Raw genomic sequence first — 22,544 nt, forward strand, 5'->3', positions numbered from 1 at the left:
TGGAGCAGTGGAGAGGGAAAGGCCCTGTGGGCACTGCTGGACTGAGCTGCACTGGCCTGAGCTGGCCCCACACGGCATGGCTCTAGGTGGCAGGGGCTCTTGGAGGGAGGGGGGCTGGTGTCTGATCCTCTCCCACAGTTCAGAGAAACCTGGCACCTGCCCTGGGGCTCCTGTTATTCCTCCCTGTCCTTGTCACCACTCCACACCCTTGCCGCCTGACCCAGCCTCATGTGGGAGATGTGTCATCCCCACAGGAGGGGGAAGATAACAAGGACTGTTGACTGCCACCCAGGGTTCCTGGAGATGGCTTTAGGATGCCTGTTACTCTGGCGAACTGAGTCTGTGTGCCTCTGAATGGACATGTGAGCTCAGCAGAAGTGCCTGTGAGATTCATGGCTTGTTGTTAAAGTTGCCTGTTCGTACGTTTTTGCTATTGTAACATATAAAAGGTAATATGTGTAGTAAGGATATAGCCTGAGTTCAGAAGGTAATCCTAAACATTGAACTTCTAATTCATAATGAAGATGGTCTGCTCTCTGGAAAGGGAAACTGGCAGCAGAGGAAGTATGTTGACTAACGGGGTACCTGCTCTCTCACATCTTCAGTGGACACAGCCTTTTCTTCTGGCTTAGGCTTTGGCGGGAACCTTCACTCTGGTGGGATTCCAGGCCTTGTGGCCTGACATTGTGCAACTGTCCCCAGAGGGGATTGCAGCTGCTTTGTATAAAGTCATCTTGCTCCTTGCGGCTCCCCGTCATGGGAACAAAGCATCATCTTCAGCATCCCAGTTTGGTCATGGCTCCGTGACCAGGTGGGGTTGGACCTGGATATGCAGGAGGCAGGGTGGATGACCTAGGCCACCAGCACCCTGTTTTTGGCCAGGTAGGTTTAATAGGGAGGTGGGAGAGTGTGAAAAGTCCATTCAGAAGAAGCTGAACTCTCTCAAGGTGGAGAGCAGGCCAGCGCTTCATGGGAAGGTCGTCATGGCTGCTCATTCGGGGGGAAGCTGTGGGTCTGGTCTAAGGGGCGGAGAGCTGCAGCCTTGCATGGTGATGCTGCTGTTCTGCTGTAGGTCGGTGGACCAGAGGGCATTCTGCAGAATGGGGCTGTGGATGACAGCGTGGCCAAGACCAGCCAGTTGTTGGCTGAGTTGAACTTCGAAGAAGATGAGGAGGATACCTATTACACTAAGGATCTCCCTGTACATGCCTGCAGGTAAGTACTGATGGCGGAGGCATGGACTTATGTCCTAGAGCTCTTGCATTCTGAGTGGGTTTGCTGGCTTTGGAAGCCCATGTAAGTTGATGGATTGTGACATTTGTTAGTCCAAAATAAGAAGGTTCTTCAGGCCAGTGTATACATAGTCCTTGTTACTGGGCAGGAGGGTGGAATCAGCCCTCTCATACCCGATTCACCCAGAGGCCTTCTCTCAGGTCCTGGTGGGTCCCAGTACCTGTCCCACTCACTCATTTGAAATGAATTACATTTGGTGAGGACTTGGGTTTAGAGAGTAAAAACAACAGCTAAGATTTCTTTTACAAATAGATGATTGTAGGATACTTTAAAATATCTGCCTCTCTGATGAGTTCAAAATTCCCCAAAAGTTGGTATTAAATAGCCAGTGGCTAGAACTGCTTGTTGACCAAATTTGGAATTCTCACCTAGAGCAGGACCCATCCCTTGTATCTGGACCCATAAGATGAGACTTGTGTTTAGTTTTTTGTTACACATACACAAGGAAATTGAAACCAAAAGAGATGAATTGATCTTGTTCAGGGCACTTGGCCAGTCAGGCCACTCTGGGCCTGAGCCATGTCACTGTCTTGCCGACCTCCCAGGCCACTGCTCCTTGGAAGGTTGTACCCACCACAGGACAGAGTGCTGCTCTGTTCCCTGCTTTGTCGGGAGACTTTTTTTTTTTTTTTTAACTTTATTTTGGGTTTTTGTTTTTAACTTTATTTTGGCTCTTTTCTTACTTGTTTACAAATGTTTTTACGTATGTGTTAATGATGTTTTCGTGTTCCTGTTATCTACACATTTGCCGAAGAAGTGGTTCTGGTAAAGCTGCAGGTGCTTAGTTTGCATATGCCCTTACCCACCCGGCTGTCCCCATGGTGTGGGGGGTTGGAGGGAAGGTTCTTGGCTGGAGCACATTATAGTTTGAGACTGAGGCTTGGCTTCATACACATACAGAATTCTGTGGTGAGCTGGTTTTTGTTTTTGATGTGTTTGTTGGTTTTCAGAAGAATGAGGCTGGGGGCTCCTTGCAAGCTTGAGCTCAGGCTGCAACCCGCACCCGGCGACCCTTTGCTGCTGGGTCTGAGCTGAGCGTTCCCAGGAGCATGGCGCCCTCTGCCGGGAAGTGGAGCGTCTTTTGAACACAGCGTGGTCCCAGCTTAACTCTGTGTGCCCCAAGCCAAGGATGCTGATTTCCCTGCTTAAATCAGGGCTCCTGAAACTTAAGTCCAAGGTGGGGTAGCTAGGAATTGCTTTGGGGTGTCAGACTTCTGCTGTTGGGTTCCCCTGGCACCTTCCACAGCTCTCATCCCCCACCTGGCAGAGGCTTTGCTGTTTCCTAGGGCCATTCTCTCGGGAAGCCTCACAGCACCCTGTACCCCTTCCCTGCATTTGCAAGATCAGGACGCCTCTGCAGTTAACTGATTGGATTTTGCTAGTGGGATCGTTGGGTTTGAGTATGTGTTTAATGAAAAATTTTAAAATGTTGTAAGAGGAAAGAATTTTACATCCTGCCAAATTAAAACCAGAGAGAGATCTTCCAGCTTTAACTGTTGATGTTTTGACTTTTTTAGTTACTGCGGAATACACGATCCTGCTTGCGTGGTTTACTGTAACACCAGCAAGAAGTGGTTCTGTAACGGGCGTGGAAATACTTCTGGCAGGTAGATAATCAGACCGCGCATGTGTCTTTAATCAGTGCTGTGCTCAGATTTGTGTGTAAATTATGGAAATGTTGAAGCAAAAGCACAATATAAAATCACGCTAACAAACCTGGTTTTTTCCCTCCTCTGTGACTGGTTTAACTTGAAACAGATGGTGGTGTGTGAATGCCTTAATGTATTTACCCTTGATTTATTCTCTGTGGTTCTTTTATTATGCAAGTAGGGTTGGCTTAATTCTCATTCCCAGTTTTTATTTATATTTTTCTGCAAGATGAGCTCCTGGCACACCCATTCATCTTCATTACTGGGTGCCTGGGGAGGATGTTCCCAGGACAGTAATGGGCATCCATGGGAGCCGCTTCCTGAGAAGGCTCCCTCTGGCCTTAGCTCATCGGAGCAGTCCTGAGGCTAATACGGGCCAGATCCTGAATCATCGGATTAAATTAAGTTCACTTGACTATCGTCTCTGGGCTTCCCTTCCTGCTGTTGATCAGCAGCAGCTGTGACTAGGTCTCTTGTTTTGTGTTTTGTGTTTGGGGTGAGACCAGTTTTGTGCTGGTGCTTGGATTTCAGCACAGAATCCAGTCCTGTGTCCCTCCAGAGCTGCCGTGTTGTGTGACAGCTCACACTACTGTCACAGAGAAGCAGAGCAGAGTCTTGTAGGGCTCCAGGCTGCTAACAAGAAAGCAGCATCTTCTGGGGTTCGTGTTTTGGAGACATACAGTGACAAAAGCCCATAGGCAGGTTTATTTGCACAGAGTCCCCACCCTTCCTGTGTCTTCCACAGCTGCATGCCAGGGCTCACCATCTTGTGCTGCCTGAGGACACAGTGGTCAGATCTCGAGTCATCTTAGAGTTAGCAATGCAAACTGTGGGATTCTAGATGAGGCAAAATGGGCTGATGTTTAATTCTACAGATTTGAAAGAAAAAGTGTCTTCAGGGTAACCAGATTCATGTCCCATTTTCAGAATGTTCTGGGTAATTTCATCATTACTGTGGTTGCATTAGTTCCTCTCCTTCAGGAAAAGCAATTAAATAAAACTTCTTAGCTGGCAACCCCATCTTCCGGTCAGCAGAGCCAAGATCAGGGAAGTTAGTGAAAGGCCTCTAAGAGAAAATAGACTCCATCAGCCAGCACTGAGTGTTTGCATGAGGCCAGATGGTAGAAATGATGGGACAGCCACTTGCCTTCAGGGAGCTTCCAGTATAATGGGGTGAGGTGGGTGTAGAAAAGACGGGAGGAAGTCAGTCTGGTAAAATGCCCAGTTGTGACAGTTTCAGAAGAGAGGGTGCTCTGTGGGTACAGAGAGTGGTGACTGCTGGTTAGATAATCTGACTGGCTTCCTGGGCTAGAACAGGCCAGAGAGGGTTGGAATGTGGAGCCTGAGCCGAAGCTTGCAACAGCAGGGGTTTCCCCGAGGTGCGGCCAGGCGGTATCTGACAGACCCGCAGCATGGCTGTAGGTAGCTGGGGGAGACTAAGGCAGAGCCATGCACCATGCGTGGACCCCAGGCGAGGCCAGCTTGTCTTAGGTGGAGTTCATAAGCCCTGGGTGTCGGTGAGCTGTGTCCCGGAAATGGGAGGGACAGCAGAATCCTGGCCACGCGGCAGCAAGGAAGGAGCCGGGACAGCGTGGTTTCAGAAGGTTTAGAGCCGGCCCTGTGCTTCCTGAGAGTAGCCCTGAGCCCCGCTGCTCTATATTTTTTACTGCCCTCAAGTTTCCTGGCCTGCAGCAAGGTAGGAGGGGCTGTTGCTCCTGGAAGCAGGCACAGGGACCCGGAGAAGCAATGGAAAGCAGCAGCAGCCGAGAAGCCTCAGCAAGCCGAGAGGAGCCATGGAAGGGGCAGGCCTCTTGCCTCTCTGGGACAGCAGCTTTGGCCTTAGCCATAAGTTCATTCACGCCCTGTATGGAGGATTTCAGAAAGCAGGAACTAAAAAAAAGGAGCAGGAACTATGTGAAACATGTTAGGAAAGTTTTCCTTAAAGGCTGTTCAAGTCAGATTGATTTTTGCGCTCAGTGGGGAACCAGTTCAGGGGCGGGCTGGTCCCCTGGGACGCCAGATGGATGAGGTGTGACCGCCCCTGCTAATGGACTGTGAACGGTACCGGAACTTTTAACGGGGGGCTCGAAAATTGGAAGTGGTGAAAAGCCAAACTTTGGGTGTTAACTATTTATCATTTCCTGGTTTCAGCCACATTGTAAATCACCTCGTGAGGGCAAAATGCAAAGAGGTGACTCTGCACAAGGATGGGCCCCTGGGGGAGACAGTTCTGGAGTGTTACAACTGCGGCTGCCGCAATGTCTTCCTCCTCGGCTTCATCCCTGCCAAGGCCGACTCAGTAGTGGTGCTGCTGTGCAGGTGAGGGGCGGGTGCATTCAGCCCCAGTGGGCGGAGAGGTGTGAGGATATTTGGGGGCTGGGACTAGTTAGAGAACTGGGAATGCTGAGTAACTCTTCTGGGGTGTGTTCTGGTTAAATCATAAAAAGAATTCTGTAACAACAGTGTTAAGAGTTTTGAGAGTTCAGAGCTCAAGTGCATGGGGAGAGGCAACGTATTACTAACAATTTAAAGGTAATACGATCACATAGTAAGATGTAGGGAACGTCACTTTGGGATGAAAGGTAAGCCTTGTGGGTGGAGGTTATCCTCACCTGGGCTCTTCCCGCCCTCGGTGTCTCTGTAGGCAGCCCTGCGCCAGTCAGAGCAGCCTCAAGGACATCAACTGGGACAGCTCCCAGTGGCAGCCCCTGATCCAGGACCGCTGCTTCCTCTCTTGGCTGGTCAAGATCCCTTCTGAGCAGGAGCAGCTGCGGGCCCGGCAGATCACTGCCCAGCAGATCAACAAGCTGGAGGAGCTCTGGAAGGTGAGGGCCTGCCGAGAATGCAAAATTGCCTCAGCGTGGTTCTTGTCCAGGGAGAGCTGCTGAGAGTGTTTCTGGAACAGGAGATTCCAGAAGCAACTTGAGGGAGAGACTGCAGTCTCTACCTGGAATGGCCCTTTGGTGGAATCCCACAGGCACCTTCTGCTGGGCCTCTGGGAAAGGACAGCTCTGGTTGTTGGAATTTTTTCTCTTATTGCAGAGGAGGAGGGAGAGCAGAACTGGCCCTGGGCGGCTGTGGGTGCATATGTCAGGGGGAGCCGGGCCTGGGGAGACAGGACTGTGAGGGTGCTGGGAGACCTTGTTGGGCCTGTAACGTGTCTGAGCCAGGGTGACTCCAGGCCAGGGGTGAATGTTCAGGGGAAAAGGAGTCCGGGTCACAAAAGTCAGAGAGGCAGGGCCCACAACGGCTGGATGAGCAGAGGGGAGGGGCTTCCTGGTTGGGTGGTGGGGTGTCTGCCCTGCCCAACAGACCCAGTTCTCTAGGGAAGCCCTTCTCTGGTTCTGGCTGTTCAGCTTTTATGATAAAGTTTTAGTAATTGGGCTATAAATTTTAATTGCCTGTGTAATCCAAAATCTTTTTTTTCCCTTTTTTTAAGATTTTATTCATTTATTTGACAGAGAGAGAGATCACAAGTAGGCAGAGAGGCAGGCAGAGAGAGAAGGGGAAGCGGGCTTGCCGCTGAGCAGAGAGCCCGATGCGGGGCTCAGTCCCGGGACCCTGGGATCATGACCTGAGCCGAAGGCAGAGGCTTAACCCACTGAGCCACCCAGGTGCCCCCCCATAATCCAAAATCTTAAATGTAAATTTATTTTCACTTTGAGTGCAAGTCAAAATATTTCTCAAGTGTCTCTAGCAAGGTACCTTTCTGCTTCGATTTTTGGATGGCCAGAACTTTTTTTTTTTTAAGATTTTATTTATTTATTTGACAGGCAGAGATCACAAGTAGGCAAAGAGGCAGGCGGTGGGGGTGAGGGAAGCAGGCTCCCTGCTGAGCAGAGAGCCCGATGCGGAGCTCGATCCCAGGACCCCAAGATCATGACCCAAGCTGAAGGCAGAGGCTTTAACCACTGAGCCACCCAGGCGCCCCCTCTTTTAAAATATTTTATTAGAGAGATCACAAGCAGAGGGGAGGGGAAGAGGGAGAAGTACACTTCCTGCTAAGCGGCGAGCCTGATGCGGGACTCAATCCCAGGACCCCAGGATCATGACCCGAGTCGAAGGCAGATGCTTAACTGACTGAGCCACCCAGGCTCCCCAGAACTCTTTGACTTTTCCTGTTTATAGCTAATACCAAATACTGTTCTGTCCCTGCCAGAGAAGAGTGTGTCACCCCTATTGGTGCAGTACAGGGTGAGGAGGAAACTGGGGGGCTAGGGGAAGAAGAAGGGCCTTCCCTTTTGTTTACACAGAGAACTGGTGGTCTTCTGGCAGCCCCAAAGCGGTATTCTCTCTCCTGGTTCAGGGGCTAGGCATTTGTTGGGGAACGTAGCCAATTTGATGGTCTAGGCATGTCAGGCTATGTCCCTGGCGTGACATCACCAGTATTTACCCTGCTGGTGTAGCCCTGGGCAGGGGCAGGGGTAACGGCAATGGCAAGGACTGAAGGGTGTGCAGAGACCCAGCCAGTGTCTGTGTCCCTGTGCCCCGTACACTTCCCCATACGAGGACTCTCCTCCTGGGGTGGATGCCACCGGCAGCGGTGCCCTCTGTACGATGCTTGTTCTGACAGGTGACGGATAGGCCTTGCTCTTCTAGGGACTAGTGAGCCTGCTTGTAGTTCCTTTCGTATATAGGCGAAAATGGGGAAGAACAGGCGCGGTGCTTGTCTTCTAGGAAAATCCTTCTGCCACCTTGGAGGACCTGGAGAAGCCAGGTGTGGACGAGGAGCCGCAGCACGTGCTCCTGCGGTATGAGGACGCCTACCAGTACCAGAACATATTCGGGCCTCTGGTCAAGCTGGAGGCTGACTACGATAAGAAACTGAAAGAGTCCCAGGTGATGTGGTGTGTGCAGGAGGGTTTCGGTCATTTAACACAGCATCTCTCCTAAGGTCTGGGGAGGGCGGTTTCCTCTGCAAACGGCGGATGCTGACGTGGGCCGAGGCGCAGTGCCCGGAGACGGACGGTGGATTGAGGGCAGGCGAGGGAGCGACCCTTGGGCTGATGCCTGGTTGCTCGGAGCTAAACACCGGCCTGAGTGTTTTCTGATTTAAAATCCAGCCAAAATCTCTCACAGTCAGGGTTGCGTCCTTTGCCCACGGCTGTGAGAGCCCGGGCCGAGGAGCCTGTGGCACACCGAGGGCACTTCTGGCACCGGTCTCATGAAGAGCACATGTAGGAAGCGGGAGCTCCGAGGATCGGCCGCCAGCTGCTTCTCCCTCCGCAGTTCACAAAGAAGCCGCCTCCGAGAGCAGCCGTCGAGTGGGGGTCTCCTGGTCGTCTGGAGCGGGTTCTGGGGGTCCTCATGGCTTCTGTCCTGGATGTGCCCTTGCTGGTGTTGCAGGCGGTTGGCTGCTGCACGCAGCACACTGACATCGTGGCTCGTGAGGGCGCCATAGGGCGCGCAGCTGTGGAAACCCAGACACGAGGAGTCCAGGCCCGTGTCTGTGTCTCAGGCTAACAGGGCTCTTATTTTTCATGTGCTCAGACTCAAGATAACATCACGGTCAGGTGGGACCTGGGCCTTAACAAGAAGAGAATCGCCTACTTCACTTTGCCCAAGACTGACTCTGGTAATGAGGATTTAGTCATAATTTGGTTAAGAGGTGATTTTAAGTTTTAAAATATTTGTGACCATAAGTAGCATAAAATTCCTAGTTTCTCCCTTGTAAAGTGTCCCTTAATTTGAACTCTTCATGATGGCAGCCTCGGCACGTGTTGAAAACGCTAACTTTCTTGCTGTGTTTTCTCTGTAAGATATGCGGCTCATGCAGGGGGATGAGATATGTCTGAGGTACAAAGGGGATCTGGCACCCCTGTGGAAAGGGATCGGCCACGTCATCAAGGTCCCTGATAGTATCCTTTGCGTACAGATGGGTGAGCTTGTCCTGAGCACAGGTGGCCTGCATGGGGTCACCGCAGGTGGAGGAAAGGGCATCGTAGGCGGCCTTGGCTCAGGGGGCCCCTCTGACTGGCATTTGCCACTGAGTCCTTGCTTCAGTTGTGCTGTGCGGATGTGTCCAGCTCTGCGCCCCAGGGCTCTGGAGGCTCAGTTGGAATCCCGGCCGGGATGCGACTGCTTCATGCTGGGCGCTGCCCTCGCGCTCACAGGGAGGATGTGGGAGCTGGCAGTGGGGGGCCTGGACCCCACGGCGGCATCTGCTGATGAGGGTGGGCCAGGTGGGCGGTGTCTGCTAATGTTTGGCACAGAGGAGGCTCTTTCTCCCCGGTAACCCAGTGAAGGCTCCTCAGAAAGGTAAACCCAGCTTTTGACAACGACGAAACTTAACTCAGCGGCACAGATTATGGTGATGAGATCGCCATTGAGCTTCGGAGCAGTGTGGGTGCGCCTGTGGAGGTGACGCATAACTTCCAGGTGGATTTCGTGTGGAAGTCCACCTCATTTGATAGGTACGTGTGCCTTGGCCCTGCAGGCTCTGCTGGCTCTGCTTCCGTGCCTGGCCCAGGGCGCGGCTTCTGCCTCCAGCGTCTCAGTGATCATCCTCGTCTGCGGGGGCTGTGTTGTGCGCATCGCCGACCTCGAGTTCTCCTTCCAGGATGCAGAGTGCATTGAAAACGTTCGCTGTGGATGAGACGTCTGTCTCGGGCTACATCTACCATAAGCTGCTCGGGCATGAGGTGGAGGACGTGATCATCAAGTGCCAGCTGCCCAAACGCTTCACGGCACAGGGGCTCCCCGACCTCAACCACTCCCAGGTGCCCACCTGCCCCGGGGCGGGGCGCGGCGCAGTGTGGGCCCAGCTGGCAGGGCCTGCTGGGGCGGGCGTTCCCACCACTCCCCGGGTCTGGCTGCCACCTCACGACTACCTGTTATCTGAAGGTTTATGCTGTCAAGACTGTGCTGCAGAGACCGCTGAGTTTGATCCAAGGACCACCAGGCACAGGGAAGACAGTGACCTCTGCCACCATCGTCTACCATCTCGCGCGGCAGGGCAATGGGTAGGACTCGGGGTAGCCCAAGGTGGGAAGAGAGAGACCTGTCTGCCAGGACGTCTGGGGGCCCCTGTTACCTGGCACGCTGGGTTTTACATTATTTGTATGAGAACATTATTTGTATGAGATCTGGCCTCTGTGGTTGCTCTTCCCAAGCAAGCCTGCTGCTCCAGTAAGGGCCGTGGTGGGGCAGCAGGTGTCGGGCCCGTACGCATCACGGACTTTGAGAGTCTTTACGGTGCTGACAGGGATAGAGATGCAGGATTCCGTTAGTAGCGTAGCTGCACATGAGAAGCGTGTCAACCAGGTGGGAGCTGGAAGCTCCAGACCAGTGGGGTTTTTTGCTTCTCCAGCTTTGTTCACTCCTGGCTTTAGTCTTAGGTCACAAGTTGGGGGACTCCACTCTCTGGGAGTCAGAAAAACAGTCTTAACAGTTAGCATTTCCTGAATTTCCTCTGGCTGAGCTCTGAGACATTTGTTCACCTTGTGTTGAAGGCCTGTGCTCGTCTGTGCTCCAAGTAACATAGCTGTGGACCAGCTGACTGAGAAGATCCACCAGACTGGGCTGAAGGTCGTGCGGCTCTGTGCCAAGAGCCGTGAGGCCATTGACTCCCCAGTGTCCTTCCTGGCCCTGCACAACCAGATCAGGAACATGGATAGGTGGGTGTGGGGTAGCCTGCCTCGAGCGTGGCACGTGTCCTGGGCGCGGTCCCTGGCAACACCTGGCTCCCCTGCCTGCTGACGTGTCACGGTGCTTCCAGCATGCCAGAGCTGCAGAAGCTGCAGCAGCTGAAGGACGAGACGGGGGAGCTGTCCTCTGCTGACGAGAAGCGGTACCGGGCCCTGAAGCGCACTGCCGAGAGGGAGCTGCTCATGGTGAGCTCTTAACCACTGGGCTGCTCGGTTCTGTTTGGCTGTGGGACCTGTTTCAGTGTGCCGGGCAGTTTATTTTGCGTTTGAGAAAACGTTGATACCTCCCACGTTTGCCTTCTCAGTGGTTGCACATCTTGGCCTGTAGGTGGGTCTGGAACACTCTCTGCTCTTCTATAGCAAACCAAGCAAGGTTTCCCCAGCTCTGCACTGCCTCTCGGAGGCTCTCTTGAGGCACAGAACCACATCTGTGCTGAGAGGTTTTCTTGATGAAGCTAGATCAGTTAGGATCTCAGAAGGTAGTGCCACTACAGTCTGGATGTAGATATTGTCCAGGTGGGACAGCGGCCTGTTTCCATAGGTGTCAGGGAGGGCGCAAACCAGTGCCCTGCCCCACCTGCCCTTGGGGACCTGATAGCATTTACCATGCAGGTTCCCTGATGTTTTGCCTGCTCTCGTCTTCAGAACGCAGATGTCATCTGCTGCACGTGTGTGGGTGCAGGGGACCCGAGGCTTGCCAAGATGCAGTTCCGCTCCATTTTAATTGACGAGAGCACCCAGGCCACTGAACCAGAGTGCATGGTCCCTGTGGTCCTTGGCGCCAAGCAGGTGGGCCATTCACCGTCGTCCTGTTTGAAAACCAGTGTGTGTTCTCTCTTTCCAGTTCCGTGTCATTCTCAGCGCTGGGGGGTTGTTTTTGGTAATGCTTTGTAGTGCTGTGTGATGTCTTGGCAGAGCAGAGGGGTGCCCAGTGGGCTTACTGAGGGTTCTTGGAAGGATGGGTTTCCCCACCTCTTGTGGGTCCTGAGTGCAAGTCTGTTGTTCCATGTTTAGGTTTCCCCTGCTATCCAACAGTAAAGCTCTGCCTTGAAACCTCTCACAAGCCAAAATGGGATAAAGTGAAGAATATCCCTGCTTTCTGAAAATTCATATTACACTGCTTTGCTTTTACAGAAGACCTCCGGTAGTATCTGTTTCTGACAACCAAAAGAAATGATAAGATTTTTGCTTTTACGAAAAACGCTGTTGCCATGCTAACGGAGGTCTTTCATAAAAGAGAAGTGATGTGACCAAGCTTGTTTGGGAAAGCTGGATATCTGGATGTGGGGGCGGTTTCCCGTGCTGGTTGGCTCTTACTGCTTGAGTCCTACATGACTGGGTGGTCGTAGAACACCAGGGCCCTTTCGTGCCCCCCTACGCAGACGTCTCCTGTTTCATACTTGAGATCCTCACCTGTGTGGGCCTCTCACCACAGCTCATCCTCGTGGGGGATCACTGCCAGCTGGGCCCTGTGGTGATGTGCAAGAAAGCGGCCAAAGCGGGACTGTCTCAGTCGCTCTTCGAGCGCCTGGTGGTGCTGGGCATCCGCCCCATCCGCCTGCAGGTCCAGTACCGGATGCATCCCGCACTCAGCGCCTTCCCTTCCAACATCTTCTACGAGGGCTCCCTCCAGAACGGCGTCACTGCAGGTAGCGCTCAACCCGCAGTGGGGGGCCAGAGGGAACTGAGCCTGGCGAGATGACACCTGTTGTCACTGCCTAAGTTGTCTTATGTGGTGATCTCATGTGTAAGGGGCACCTCAGAGAGGTACAGTGGTCTGCGGGATGGCGTGTCCCCCCTGGAGTGTGGAACATCCTTGGCATGTGGCCGTGGGGGAGCTTGACCTGGTGAAATGCAGAGTCACTACCTGAGAACTCACACCTTGGGCTTATCACACAGCGGACAGAACGGGAGGTGGCAGAGCCGACTGTTCCTCCCACTCCTTACCCTGTTGTTCTTGAAACCCGGGCCCTGGGGCTTCACAGGACGGAGGTTAGAACTACCCTCGTGATAATACTGAGGCATTGTATGCCCTTTTGCCATGAGGACGCTCGTGCTGAGGGTGCAGAGGCAACCCTGGAGGGCTGCTGGCTGGTGCCTTGGCATCAGTGGGGACAGTGCTGCCAGACTGCCATGTGTCGTCACCGCCACATGCTTGCAGCAGGCAAGACCCTGAATGCCTCAGTGACGCGTACTCACTTTGTGCACATCCATATGACCCTGTGCGTGTTGAGGTAGGGAGCTCTTCTAAGACACTTGGCAAGTATGGTAGGTGTTTTTAAAAGGACTCAGGGACACAGTATGGTCAGTCATTCAAACTGAGGTGTTCAGCAGGTTCTTTCCCAGAAATGATCAAAGTGAGTCAGCCTGTGGCTTCAAGGAAAACAATTGACAATACTTATCTCCAGTGATAAAACCTAAGGACTCAAAATGAAAAGCAGAATTTTGGAAAACTCATGTTCCTGATCTGGGCCAACCAAGTCTCTCCAATGTCGAGTGGCTTTTCTGATGAGATCTGTGGTAGTGACAAGTGTCTATGAAGTGTGTGAGTCTTTGGGAGCTCTGACTTGGTGAACAAGTACTTTCCATTCTGATGGCCCACAAGGATGTTACTAAGTCAGAGGCCATCCCAAGGGCAGGCAGAGGAGAAAAGCCATCACCAACCTGCAGGGTGACCTCCTATGCAGCTTTGGTGTGGATTCAGGCAGAATCCCACGATTGTGGAGAAAGTTAGAAAACATTCTTCCCTTTTCCAATTCCGTCCCATCTGTGAGGTCCGATTGTCCTACTGCGGGGGCTGATGCGAGACTGTGCACAGAAGCAGTCAGCCACAGCTGAGTTGTAGAAACTCGAGATGTATATTTTCATGGGAAATACTACTTTTCATTAAAAATTTTTGCTGATATGTTTATTTTTAAAGGAATTCATAAGTATTTTATGTTTCTGGGTTTAAAATGTAGTAAATGTCACTAGATGTAAACTATGGAAATGGTAGCTGCTTGGATTCCTCAACTTTTTAGGGCATATAAGGGATCCTGAGACTGGCATTCCTTTTTATTTTTTATTTATTTATTTTTTTAAAGATTTTTATTTATTTATTTGACAGAGAGCGGGAATAGAAGCAGGAGGAATGGGAGTAGGGAGGGGGCACTGCCGAGCAGGGAGCCTGATTCGGGGGTTGATCACAGGACCCTGGGATCGTGACCTGAATCGAAGGCAGACATTTAACTGAGCCATCCAGGTGCCCCGAGACTGGCTTGCTTTTTTTCTTCATTTTTTAAAAAAGATTATTTATTTATTTATTTGACAGAGATCACAAGTAGGCAGAGAGGGAGAGGAGAAAGCAGGCACCCCACCAAGTAGAGAGCCCCATGTAGGTCTGGATCCCAGGGCCCTGGGATCATGACCTGAGCCAAAGGCAGAGGTTTTAACCCACCTAGCCACCCAGCCGCCCCGAGACTGGCGTTCTTAATGTCTGGTTAATGCCAGTAGCCTGCCATGTTGGCCTTCTCTGGCCTACCACCTAGGTGAGATGGAGGCTGAGCGTGTGCGCCTGGCCAAGCTGTGCAGCCATGGTGCCATGCGGTCCTGGGAGTTGATGGCACTATGAGTGTTCCCATCACGATGACGCTTACAGCATTGCTGGTCCATGGTGGTGGTGCTAGGAAAGGCCAGGCTACAAGGAACTTGTTTGCAATTTGACACAAGTTGGGAAAGCCACGCTCAGCACGGATTCTGACCCTTGCTGGCCCTGCTCTGCCTGCCTCCATGGTGGCAGATCTGAGGGGCAGGGAGCAGGGGTGGTGGTGGCTTCTCCCTGTGGTGTCCTCTGTGCCCAGCACATGGTCAGCACCTGCTAAGTACATACATGTATATATATATATTTTTAAGATTTATTTATTTCAGGGGCACCTGGATGGCTCAGTTGTTAAGTGTCTTACTCAACTCAGATCATGATCCCAGGGTCCTGGAATCAAGCTCCACATCAGGCTTTCTGCTTGGCGGGAAGCCTGCTTTCCCTCTCCTGCTTCTCCTTCTTGTGTTCCCTCTCTCACTCTCTTTTTGCCAAATACATAAATAAAATCCTCAAAAAACAATAACAGGGGCACCTGGGTGGCTCAGTTGGTTAAGCTGCTGCCTTCGGTTCAGGTCATGATTCCGGGGTCCTGGGATCGAGTTCCGCATCAGGCTCCCTGCTCAGCAGAGAGCCCACTTCTTTCTCTCCCTCTGCCTGTTGATCTGCTTACTTGTGCTATTTTTCTGTCAAATAAATAAATAAAAATTTTTTAAAAACGAAAAGAAATTAAAAAAATAAAAAAAACAATAACGAAGTTTTTTTATTTTAGAGTGACTGAGCATGAGCAGGAGGGACAGGGAGAGGGGAGAGAGAATCTGAAGCAGATCCCATGCTGAGCTCAGAGCCCAACTCGGGGCTTGATCTCACGATCCTGAGATCATAACCTGAGCGGACACCAGGAGTTGGAAGCTTAATTGACTGTGTTGCCTAGGCACCCTGAGTACACATTTTTAAATTCTTCATTAAAGTATAAAGAAGTGCCCAAGTCCTAAGTGTTCAGCTTAGTGAGTCTTCTCTAAGTGAACACATCTGAATAACTAGAATCTGAACCCAGAGTACAGCCTAATTCCCAGAAGTACCCTTGAGGTCCAAGGTGGCCCCTGGCCAAGGCAGTGCTGGCACCCACCCAGACCCCTTCTTGGGGTAGCGTGACATCAGCTGTGGCGGGAGGATTTGCACTACAGAAATTGGAGGCCATGGGGCACCTGGGTGACTCAGTCACTAGGCGTCTGCCTTCGGCTCGGGTCATGATTCCAGGGTCCTGGGATCAAGCCCCACATCAGGCTCCCTGCTCAGTGAGAAGCCTGCTTCTCCCTCTCCCACTCTCCCCCTGCTTCTGTTCCCTCTCTCACTGTCTCTCTCTCTGTCAAATAAATGGATAAAATCTTTAAAAAAAAAAAAAAAAAGGAAAGAAATTGAAGGCTGTAATAGACCAGCCCTGTCCCCACTACCCCCAGTGGTCAAACATTCTCCAGCAACCCCTCGGCTAATGTGCCACTGAGCTAGCCTGTTGGCTACTGCCCTCGCTAGAAGGATAGAGATGGATGTGGACTCTTTCTCAGCTTGACATAAAGTGGATCATTGGTGTTAGGCTGTTTTGATGCAAAAACGCCATTTTTCTCATGCTGATCTATAGATTAGATGCAGCTCCACAATTCCCAAAGAGGTCAGTGGGGCAAGTGAATGGACAAGCTAATTTTTGAAATTATAAGGAAATACACAGGGCCCAGAATAGCCAGGGTGCACATGAAGAGCTCTGTGGAGGTGGTGGCTTACACGTCCAGATGTCCCGAGTTACTACAGAGCTGCCGTTGCTCAGGTAGTGTGGGCACAGTGCCCAAGGTAGAATCCAGGGGCAGAACCACCTGTTCGAAGACTTTGGTCTGTGACAGGAAGAGATGGACTCAGCAGTGTCATCCACAAAAGCCAGTTGGAGGGATTTATGGGTCCTTTAAGGCACCGCAGTAAAGCTTCTAGAAGAAAAAATGTATTCATGACCCTGGGGTAGGTGGAGATTTCTTAAACAGGCCACAGAAAGCACCAGACGGGGAGGTAACGTTCAGGGAGTGAGCCGGCTTTGTGCAGTGCGCAGCTGGGTGTTGGTATGCACAGCTTCACTCCCTCCGGGGCATTTCGGGCCAGTTGGACCAGCTTGGGTGGCCCCCTCAGGGCCCCACTGACCAGGGTCTCTTGCCTGAAGCCTGCTGCTGACTGCTGTAGCACGGGTTTCTGCACTGTTCCCTTTGTATGCAGTCAGAATGGGCAGTGGCTTTCTTCTCTAATGAGAAGTGTTGCCTCTTTTCCCTCCCTGGTGATAGCGGACCGAGTGAAGAAGGGGTTTGACTTCCAGTGGCCCCAGCCTGATAAGCCAATGTTCTTCTACGTGACCCAGGGCCAAGAGGAGATCGCCAGCTCAGGCACCTCCTACCTGAACAGGTAAGCGGAGACTCGCCCTTGGTGTCTGCCGGCTTCAGTGGCAGCTTGGCGAGTAGCCGCTGGCCGCTGCCCATGTGTTCGTTTTCTGCCATGGTTCTGAAGCTTCTCCTAGCCCTCCTTGTCCCTGCTGTGTGTAGACACTTAAACCAGCAGCTGTTTCCACTTTGCATCTTCAATGTGTGTTCTATTGAGCAGATACTGCTAAGCCCACGTGTGAGCCTCCCCCATCCCCTTTGACTCCCTTGGTAAATGGTGGGGAGCCCGGCTCTGGGCGCAGCGGGCAAAGCCTTCTCAGGGCTGCCCTGGACATGGAACTGCCCTACACCTCCCGTGGCTTCCGGCCTCGGTCTCCAGGCCCGCGGGGGCAGCCGAGGAACCGAAAGGTGGGTTTTCCTAGGACGGAAGCTGCCAACGTGGAGAAGATCACCACGAAGTTGCTGAAGGCAGGGGCCAAGCCCGACCAGATCGGCATTATCACCCCGTACGAGGGCCAGCGCTCCTACCTGGTGCAGTACATGCAGTTCAGCGGCTCCCTGCACACCAAGCTCTACCAGGTGCGCACGCCCAGCTGTGCCTGCGGCCCTTGCCGCCGTCCTGGGAGGGCATGTGTTCCCTTTGGATTTTTCTCAGGATGGTTTTCAGAGCAAAACTGAAAATACTTCCAAGTTGAACCGTATAGTATGATTACTCTCTGGCCTTATGGTGGATGTTACGTGGTCATGAAAATGCCGTTCCCTCTTGCACCATTGTCTGGGTGAAGCATCCAGGGTTTGTGTGCTGGAAGGGTGCGGGACCACAGGATTCTCTTTCTCTGCAGAGATGAACCAAAACACGAAGTAGTGCCCAAGCGACCATGTCAGGTGGTCTCTGTTTTGTTAACTTGGGTGCCGTCTAAGGGCTTTTGCGGCAAGGATGTGTGCTTTTATTATTGGGAAACAAATTGCCACAGTTAAGAAAACAACCAGAGCATGGGAAGGCCAGGAGAGAGGGGCTGGGGACCGGGAAAGCCCAGGGGGAGTAGGTCCAGTCAGAGGGGCTCCCTCCTTGCTGCCGGAGGCTGGCGCTGGGGTCTCTGTAGGCTTCAGGTCCCAGGCTCCTTGATGGGACTGGACAGTTCATCCCAACAACATTCCCACAGTCTGAGGGTTCTTAAAGGCAGCCAGCTGGCTGACTGCGACCATCGGTCCCTTGTAGGAGGTGGAGATCGCCAGTGTGGACGCATTCCAGGGGCGAGAGAAGGACTTCATCATCCTTTCCTGTGTGCGAGCCAACGAGCACCAAGGCATCGGGTTTTTAAATGACCCCAGGCGGCTTAATGTGGCCCTGACCAGAGCGAGGTATGGAGGACTGTGTCCTGTTGGGCCTTGCTGGTGGCAGGTGCCTCCCTCCTGCCACGGGAGTTCCAGATTGACTTCCCTGAAGCTGGGAGGGTCTGCCCAAGGGCTGCTGCTGGCCTGGTTCGCTGCCTCCTCCAGTTCTCCTCCCACCACAGCTGAACTTCAGGCCCCACGTGGGTGTCACTGGGCTTTGCCAGTGCCAGAGCTCAGAGTGCTCCCAAGAGGTAGTTTAGGGAGAAGTCGTCCCGATGAGGTGCCTTTGTTTCCTGTCCTGGTGGGCTTGTGTGGCCTCAGTTTTGTGGGCAGGGTCATCTAGGCCCTTTTGTCCTAAGCTCAAAACCCACTAGTGCAGTTTGTATCTCTGTGAAGACAGTTAATCCCTGAATCTTATCTTTTGGTCTTGTCTATGTTTTTAGCCCTAGAATGTAATATGTTTTGAAATGATGATGATAGCAGAGGGGGCCTAGAGAGAATAAGGTGGCTCTTCGTCACCTTTGAGTAAAACCAGACCACAGCTACCACCACACCAGCCTGAAGTCAGGCTCGCTTCTTCCATTGGTTCCTTTCCCTGTCAGGGCACATTGGTGGTTATTTGTCACCGCCTCCCCCTTCTAGGCTGCTGTCTTGTTTGGTGGCCAGCCCTGGGGTATGGGGGTCCTGAAACAGCTGGGTGGGGTGAGCGTCCACCAGAGAAGCCAGTCCCCGGCTTGGTCACTGAGGTCTGTGCCCTGGCCTGTCGGGCTTCCCGAGGCCACAGAGCCTGCTGGGGGCTGCGGCTGACTTCCCAGAAGGCCAACCCGTGGCTCAAACAAGGAGGCTCGTCTGAGCTCCTCTGCTCATGGAGGGGTTTTGATGTCTGGGCACCTCCCAAGTTGTCTGCAGATACGCCCGGTGCGCTAGGGACAGCTTGCCTGGTGGGCTCCAGCACCAGGTCACTGTGACAGCAGTGTGCTCGTCTGGGCCCAGCGCTCATGGCGCTGTCGGAGGCAGGCTGGGCGCCCGGGCAGGGAGGCAGATGGGGCGTGAGGAGCGCATCCTGTGACCTTGGGTATGGATTTTGGGCTTTTGTTTTGTCTTGCTTCACTGTGTTAGGTGGTGGTCTGCATACCATGCAGAGCCTCAGATGCCTTGTTTTTGTGGCCACACCTTGCAGGTACGGGGTCATTATCGTGGGCAACCCGAAGGCCCTGTCCAAGCAGCCGCTCTGGAACCACCTGCTGAACTACTACAAGGAGCAGAAGGTGCTGGTGGAGGGGCCGCTGAACAACCTGCGCGAGAGCCTCATGCAGTTCAGCAAGCCCAGGAAGCTCGTCAACACCATCAATCCGGTGAGCGGCCGCGGGCGGGGTCGGGGGCCCAGCCGGGCTGCTGTTCCCCGCAAGTGTGAGCTGAGGGCAGTCACACGTGTCCGTGTGGCCTGTTGTCACGGATCTCTCTCGTCCCGTGTCTCCGAAGCTTTCCAACTTGGCCTTTTGGGTTGTAAAGTCCTGGGTGGCAGTTAGGAGGTGGACTGGGCAGTGAGAAACCCTGTGAACCCAGGGTGCTCTGGGGGACCTAGGAGCTGGTGCTGTTTGAGGTGAAGCCCGAAGACAGATCCGTTCAGTGTCAAAGGCTAGGCCAGTGGAGGAGGGGTGGGCGAGGCCCAGAGCCCAGCAGTCAGCAAGCCTGGGGTCGGCCTGGAGTTCGGCCTTGGCGTGGCCTGGCCCCCAGAGCTTGAGAGAGTTCTTGTGTCAAGGTGGTAAATTCCTCACCTGTGCAAACCCTTGCAGGGAGCCCGCTTCATGACAACAGCCATGTATGATGCTCGGGAGGCCATCATCCCCGGATCGGTCTACGATCGCAGCAGCCAGGGTGAGTCTGCTCTCCGGGGGAGTGCACTGGCCCTGTGGGTGTTGATTGTTCCCACGCCTGCAGCTTTTGGCCCTGTCACTCCTGGGGTGACCTCCCAAGCCTCCGTCCACAGAAACTGCCTGACAGAGCACCTTCTCACCTTCTCTTGTCTGAAATCAAAGACTTGGTCTTTGTCAGTGTCTACATACGTTGTGGTTTTTTGTATTTTGTTTTTGTTTCTTAACTATCAGAGCTTTGCTTGTGGAGGTTTGCAAGCAAATACTGTAGTTCTGTCTGTTTGCTCCCGGGCCCCAGGGCGCAGTGCTCCCTACCCACCCTACACTTGGTTCACCTACTCAGTTAGGGGGGCCCCCCTGTAGCTCTCCAGGCTGCCCACAGACTCGGTTCCCGTTTCACCGGCCTTCCCATTTCCGCTTGCTCTCCTGTATGGGGTCTCTGTCCTGGGGCTGAGCCTTACCCCTGCTGTGTGCAGCACCTCCTCTTGCCTGAGCCGGTGTCTAGATGGTTCCCATTCATCCCCCAGGTCCCTGTCCCCTGGGACCCTTCCTTGCACCAGCCTCTACAGAGGGTGACTTGCTCACCTGGGTGCTTGGTGCCACAAGCCTGCATTTTACACTGAGCTTTGTCGTCTTGTGGGTTCAGTGGCCATCCTGGGGCCAGGGCAGCCCAGCAGTTCCTCTCACTTGTGAAGTAGGCAAGCCACCTTTCCCTGCTTCCCTTGTATTCTGGTTGCTGGGCTCAAGTGACAGATGTTGCCACATCCAGGGAGTTGCCGTGTAGGAACACTGGGCCCGTCTTTCATCCTTGAGCTCCCTGTGGATCCAGCTAAGGTTCTCGGCCCCGGGGGGCGGACCAGAAGGCTATGCTGTCCTGCCTTGGCTCCCTTTGACTTCCCAGCCCTTGGGCAGCTCTAGACACTGACAAAGACCAAGTCTAGCCTAGCCCGGGGGTGCCTGGGGGCCTGCATTTTCAGTGGGATCCACTGGTCTGTCCACTTAGGTGTTTTCTTGCTTTTGGTGGTTATGGTGGGTGTGTGTGTGTGTGTGTGTGTGTGTGTGTGTGTGTGTGCAGGTAATGTGAGCTTAAAGAACTTTTTTTTTCAGTTGGAAATGCATCACAGCTTCAGTCTTTTGGATGCTTACAGGCCAGGGATTCTCCAGTCCCCTGGGAGAAAAGTCCTGTTCCCAGGAGCCACCCCTGGGAGGCTGTCCAGAGTGGGGGTCGAGTCGTGAGATTCTGTATCACTGCAGTGGCTTTGCTGTCAGGCTGCACCAAGAAACCCTGTGACAGCAGCGGCAGAATGAGAGTGACATTCCAGCTCCTCAGCATTCATTCGTGGCCCAGGCGTGGGCGCAGTGGGATGTGGCGGTGACACCCGCCGTCTACCTTGTGTCTTGCAGGCCGGCCCTCAAACATGTACTTCCAGACCCACGACCAGATTGGCATGATCAGCGCGGGCCCCAGCCACGTGGCTGCCATGAACATTCCCATCCCCTTCAATCTGGTCATGCCCCCCATGCCACCGCCAGGGTACTTCGGACAAGCAAACGGGCCGGCCGCAGGTGAGCCGCCGGGTGGCTGTTCGTCGTGAAAAGCACGCTGGCACCAAAATTTTTTCACGTCTGGGCTTCGGGCAGCCGGGCTTGTCGGCTGGGTGCAGACCTCCTTCAAGGAACCTGGACTGCTGTCTTTCAGGCCGGGGTACCCCAAAAGGCAAGACTGGTCGTGGGGGGCGTCAGAAGAACCGCTTTGGGCTCCCTGGACCCAGCCAGACGAATCTCCCCAACAGCCAGGCCAGCCAAGACGTGGCGTCACAGCCATTCTCCCAGGGCGCCCTGACCCAGGGCTACATCTCCATGAGCCAGCCCTCCCAGATGAGCCAGCCCGGCCTCTCCCAGCCCGAGCTGTCCCAGGTGAGCAGGGAGGGCAGGGCTGCTGGGACTGAGCCCACACATTCACCCCTGCAGACCTGAGCACCGCTCTGTCTGGCCGCCCTCGGCAGGGGGACGACAGGGTCTTAGCGGAGCTGGATGACCTGTGTCGGATGGTGATGTGACCCATATGGGTTTCCTGCCACTTAGATTTCGGAACCGGGTTTTCAGATCCTTCTCTGGGGTAGGTTCTTGAGGCTGGAAGGATGTCAGCACATCCTCCAAGGGGATGCTTATCTCCCCAATTTTGTTTTCCAGGACAGTTACCTTGGTGATGAGTTTAAGTCACAGATTGATGTGGCACTGTCGCAAGACTCCACCTACCAAGGGGAGCGGGCATACCAGCACGGCGGAGTGACAGGGCTGTCCCAGTACTAGAAGGCAAGCTGACCCCTGCAGGAGGTCTTTATCGGGATCTGGACATGATGGGAAATCAGGGAAATGTGTGGTAGGGGTCTCAGGTCCCCAGGAGGCCAGCTTGTCCTGTGCATCTGCTTGTGGTGGCCGGGGAATAGGGGCTTCATCCCAGCTCCCTACATGGTAGTCCTTTGCTGAGTCCTGGAGCTCCGTGAGGAAGGGGTGGATGTGGGAGTCCTGGCTGCAGCTACATGGGGCACCTCTGCACGAGGGGCTTCACGGTGCCATTAAGACCTTGACATAGGATTCCCCTGAATGTGGTGTGACCAGAGCTGGGTAAACCTGGGCCCGGGTCCTCTACCCGTGTGTGTGCCGGGTGAGTGGGGTGGTTGGCTTCCTTCTCTTTGGGTGGGGAGTCACTAGTCTGGGTGCCCAGCCAGCCTCCGAGGTCCCGTTTCACAGGCACA

At 53.6% G+C, this 22,544-nt stretch overlaps 1 protein-coding gene across 2 annotated transcripts in view; it reads left to right on the forward strand.

Annotated features, from left to right (window-relative positions):
• UPF1 (UPF1 RNA helicase and ATPase) overlaps positions 1 to 22,544 on the forward strand; it is a 37,698-nt gene that overhangs the window by 13,184 nt on the left and 1,970 nt on the right. The window contains exons 2-23 of one of the 2 annotated variants that reach the window (XM_059389471.1): positions 1,073 to 1,215; positions 2,811 to 2,900; positions 5,094 to 5,261; positions 5,587 to 5,767; positions 7,620 to 7,781; positions 8,433 to 8,550; positions 8,702 to 8,800; positions 9,247 to 9,355; positions 9,502 to 9,661; positions 9,786 to 9,904; positions 10,394 to 10,558; positions 10,660 to 10,774; positions 11,234 to 11,377; positions 12,024 to 12,237; positions 16,484 to 16,601; positions 16,999 to 17,155; positions 17,796 to 17,938; positions 19,092 to 19,266; positions 19,708 to 19,789; positions 21,190 to 21,351; positions 21,485 to 21,702; positions 21,979 to 22,101. In XM_059389471.1, the coding sequence (XP_059245454.1) occupies positions 1,073 to 1,215; positions 2,811 to 2,900; positions 5,094 to 5,261; positions 5,587 to 5,767; positions 7,620 to 7,781; positions 8,433 to 8,550; positions 8,702 to 8,800; positions 9,247 to 9,355; positions 9,502 to 9,661; positions 9,786 to 9,904; positions 10,394 to 10,558; positions 10,660 to 10,774; positions 11,234 to 11,377; positions 12,024 to 12,237; positions 16,484 to 16,601; positions 16,999 to 17,155; positions 17,796 to 17,938; positions 19,092 to 19,266; positions 19,708 to 19,789; positions 21,190 to 21,351; positions 21,485 to 21,702; positions 21,979 to 22,098 (3,162 nt within the window). In that variant the 3' untranslated portion in view covers positions 22,099 to 22,101. The remainder of the gene's footprint in view (positions 1 to 1,072; positions 1,216 to 2,810; positions 2,901 to 5,093; positions 5,262 to 5,586; positions 5,768 to 7,619; positions 7,782 to 8,432; positions 8,551 to 8,701; positions 8,801 to 9,246; positions 9,356 to 9,501; positions 9,662 to 9,785; positions 9,905 to 10,393; positions 10,559 to 10,659; positions 10,775 to 11,233; positions 11,378 to 12,023; positions 12,238 to 16,483; positions 16,602 to 16,998; positions 17,156 to 17,795; positions 17,939 to 19,091; positions 19,267 to 19,707; positions 19,790 to 21,189; positions 21,352 to 21,484; positions 21,703 to 21,978; positions 22,102 to 22,544) is intronic. The other variant, XM_059389473.1, reaches the window with a different exon arrangement.

Source organism: Mustela nigripes, chromosome 2, assembly GCF_022355385.1.
Source record: "Mustela nigripes isolate SB6536 chromosome 2, MUSNIG.SB6536, whole genome shotgun sequence".
NCBI classification, from domain to species: domain Eukaryota; kingdom Metazoa; phylum Chordata; class Mammalia; order Carnivora; family Mustelidae; genus Mustela; species Mustela nigripes.